Here is a 4,083-nt window from a genome sequence, read left to right on the forward strand (position 1 = left end):
TGGGATTATAAGAATACAACCCCTGCATAGCTCAGGATGTAGATGGATGGTCCAACTTAACATTCAGTGCCCTTCTCTATTAGTTCTGGAAGTTCTCATTAAGCGTATCTTGTATATTTAAGAGCACCCTTTATCACCAACTCCAGGTAGATTCTTGTGGATTTTTTTAGTCTTCAAGTACAGTGGTGATATTCAAGGTCCAAATTGTTCCCTTTGGTGGGAGGTTAACGAGGGCAGTCGGGGTGGGGGTGTGTATATCTGAATATTCCTTCTATATTTCCTACTTAGGCATCTCCCCCCAGATGGAAGTCACATGTGTGCCCACTCCCACAAGCACAGTGTCCTCCATAGGTAACACAAATGGAGAAGAGGTGGGACCATCTGTCTACCTGGAAAGGCTAAAAATCCTGCGACAGCGATGTGGTCTGGACAATACAAAGGTACTGCTCCTCTCCTTCTGTGTGGGGCAGGGAGGGCGATGACCAGCAGGTCAGGGACAGGCTGGCCAGAGGAGAAGCGTTCCCAGCCTCAGTGTATGTTGCTCCAGAGCCACATCCTGACCTGATTGGACAATGTTTCTTCTTCTCTCAACAGCAAGATGACCGACCTCCGTTGACCTCTTTGCTTTCCAAACCAGCAGTTCCTACCGTTGCCTCTTCCACAGACATGCTGCACAGCAAACTCTCGCAGCTCCGGGAGTCACGGGAGCAGCACCAGCATTCAGATCTGGATTCCAACCAGACTCACTCTTCAGGAACCATGACTACATCCTCCTCCTCCACAGCTAACATTGATGACTTGAAAAAAAGACTGGAGAGAATAAAGAGCAGTCGCAAATGAAGCCGCCCCACTCCCCTGGCACCCTGCAGCTTTAGTTTACTAAACTAGGAGTCCTCATAGTTAAAGTGGCCTTGGCAGGCCTAGTGTACACAAACTGGTTGTATGTATCATACCGTGGACCTGGGGGAGGAGTCGTTGTGGCACAAGTCTTTGCACATCCTCCGCTTCTCTCCGCCAGCATCCTGCCTCTCTAGAAGACTGTCTGTGTCTTAGTTTAGTGTACAGACCTGTAAACAGCTGCCCTTCTCTCAGCTCAGACTAATTTCCATATCCTTTTTCTTTTATTTTTAATTGCTCATTTGTAAAATTGTCCTAATCTTTCCTAGCTTTTAACTATTAGAAACGCTTTACTAGTTTTCCTTTGAGTTTGTGAGCTCTTCTCCTTGTAGCCCTGAAGGGTCACTGTATTCTATATGAATGCATGGCATGATACAACTAATTTAAGAGTCTTTTATAAATAAAGTTTGCATTAACTATAACTGTGTCCCAAGATGCTCCGTATCTGGGAGTGTTGGGCAGCTCTCCATCACCTGTTCTTGGGACCAGCTGGGTATTCAGCCAGTTAGAGAAAGGTTCATAATTGCTGCTTAAGGAGCTCTACCTTTTCTTGGCTCACAGACTTGGTCGTTTCACTCCTTTGGAATAAGAGGCACTCACCTCTCCTGCTTTCTGCATGCAACTCCTAGGGGAGCAGAGAAATCTCATTCTTCCCTGTTTCGAGATTTTGGTCACGACTTCCATCCCATCATCAATCACCATGGTTCCAAGGAGCTCTTAGGCTCCCTACTACTTTTACTGCCCAAGTACATATGACATTGTGCCCAGGGATTAGCTGGGCTACAGTGGCTGTCACACCACAACTAGATTTGGGGTCGTCTGACTAAAGGAGTACAGAGAGCATAGGGGCTTCCTGCCTGGTTAGCAGAGTCTCTGAATCTAGACTAACAGTTCCTTCACACTCAGTAAAGACTAGAAATAAACAGGATTCACATCTGCAATAACATTCCACAAGACCTCCTTCCACAGTCAGAAAACATTGTCCAAAGGAACTTTTCTACACCACTTTTTACTGAACTGGTGTTAGAAATGAAAGGTTGATGAAAAATTAGTCCTGTATTGATTCTAGTCATGATTTTGAGATGGCTCCTGTGCTGCCTGAAATAAGAAATTAAACTTGCCTCTCTCCCTTTTAATGCACACAGGAAGTAGGCCTTCACTGAAGGGAAGATAGAGGAGTTCGTTGCTGTAGAGAAGGAACACATTTAGAAAGAATGGCTGTGCTTGGGTCTGGAATTAGCACAGCTAATTTGAAAAACCAAAGTCCAGCAGTCTTGTGAGAATGTGCGCCCTTGTTTAAAAACCAGATTTTGGGGTATTACAACTAACTTTTAATCCCTTCCCCCTGCTCTGGTTAAAGCTCAGGGCTGTCAAGATCCTGCAAGCTCACTGAGTTCCCAGTTTTACCCTGGTTTCTGGTCAACTAGAACCGAAGAATGAGGACAAGGAACTCAGTCCTAATTTTCTCTTCCCTGATGTAGTAAAAAATGGGAATGGAAAAAAAGGGGAGGGGAGGGGGGTGAACGTTACCTGCCTTAAGTCCCTTCCTGCTTTAAGCCATGATATCTAAAGATCTTAGATCCTAGGCCGAGAAGGTGACCACAAGGCACCCGTGCTCCACCCCATCCAAGCCCAGGGGTGAGACTTCTCAACAGTCCTCCAGACGGTCACCAAGTGATCAGCACCTCACACCAGTGGCAACTCGCTGTCACACATTATCGTAGGCTGTAGTGCCTGCTTCCCCGAGTCATAAATGCACCCAACAGGAAGAGCAATACACCAATGTCAGCCAGAAACTCTGGAGCTACGTGGAAGGGCAACGATGTGTCAGAGCCGTGCTCCATCCCAGACAGTAACCTCTGCCATCAGTAACCTTGAAGAATGTGCTGTGAAAAGGCATCTTGAAAGTTCTGTGACTCCTAAGATTTTGCCCAAACCCTGTAAGAATCCACTTCTACATCTTCTTGTTCCCATTTCTCAGAAAAACAAATTACTCAATTCTGATAACTGCTGTGAGAGTAGAAACTCCAGGAAGCAGCAACTCCAACACTATGCTATTTCAGAGACCAGAGAGGGAAGTGGGAAGTGGCAGAGGAACTTCACCATGCCAGGCAGTAGTGAGAATAAAAGCAGCCGCGACTTAACAGAGAGCTGACCAGGTACCAGGCATTTTGCTAAGTAGACATGCAAATGACCTTATTTAATCCTCAAAACCTTATTAGGTAATAATGTCATTATATACATCTTATACATAAGGGAACTGAGGCTCAGGGAGGTCAAGTGACATAACCATGGTTCCCCCCCGCCCTTTCTTTTGGTCATGCATGCTGCGTGGCTTGTGGAATCCTAGTTCCCTGACGAGGGATGGAACCTGGGCCCTGGCATTAGAAGTACGGAGTCCTAACCACTGGCCCACCAGGGAGTTCCCGTGATTATCCCTTTTAAGGCTGGAGCCAGAATATGAACCCAGGCAGTCTGGTGCTAGGGCCCCTACTCAGAACTGCTATCCCACAACCCTTGCGAGTGAAGACACTTAAAATACTGAGCCTTTGGGTGGCACAGATCTGATTTTTTTTTTTTTTTTTTTGCGGTACGCGGGCCTCTCACTGTTGTGGCCTCTCCCGCTGCGGAGCACAGGCTCTGGACGCGCAGGCTCAGCGGCCATGGCTCACGGGCCCAGCCGCTCCGCAGCATGTGGGATCTTCCCGCACCGGGGCACGAACCTGCGTCCCCTGCATCGGCAGGCGGACTCTCAACCACTGCGCCACCAGGGAAGCCCTGATATTTTAATAACATAAGAAAGAGGTAACTACTCCCCACCTCACTAGCCTACCCTCCTCCAGCCTCTTCTCTGGTCCCAGAACAGCTCTTCACAGCCTAAAGTGGCTAAAAGCACAGGCTTCAGTTTCTCCTATATTTCAAGTCAGACTTTGACCCTTCTTAGCCATGTGACCTTGGACAAGGAACTTCTCCAAGTCTCAGTTTACTACCTTTTGTGAGGATTAAATGAAATAATCTATTAAAGCCCCAAGTCTGTAACATTTTAAATGCTCATAAATTCAGGCTGCCATCTCCCCTCTCACTGGACCCTGTTCTAGGGGAGGTGGATTCTTTAAGTCCTGCTTGTCCAGTAGTAGGATTGGCTCTTCCTGAGCTACCCATGAACAGCACTGTGAGCACTGAGGC

At 47.2% G+C, this 4,083-nt stretch overlaps 1 protein-coding gene across 3 annotated transcripts in view; it reads left to right on the forward strand.

The window, feature by feature from the left end:
• Positions 1-1,319, forward strand: part of CKAP5 (cytoskeleton associated protein 5) — a 109,784-nt gene extending 108,465 nt beyond the window's left edge. For all 3 annotated transcript variants that reach the window (XM_004264070.3, XM_049714370.1, XM_049714371.1), the window contains exons 43-44: positions 289-440; positions 595-1,319. In XM_004264070.3, the coding sequence (XP_004264118.1) occupies positions 289-440; positions 595-840 (398 nt within the window). In that variant the 3' untranslated portion in view covers positions 841-1,319. The remainder of the gene's footprint in view (positions 1-288; positions 441-594) is intronic.
• The last annotated feature ends 2,764 nt before the right edge of the window (positions 1,320-4,083 follow it).

The sequence above is a fragment of the Orcinus orca genome, chromosome 8 (assembly GCF_937001465.1).
Source record: "Orcinus orca chromosome 8, mOrcOrc1.1, whole genome shotgun sequence".
Taxonomy (NCBI): Eukaryota; Metazoa; Chordata; class Mammalia; order Artiodactyla; family Delphinidae; genus Orcinus; species Orcinus orca.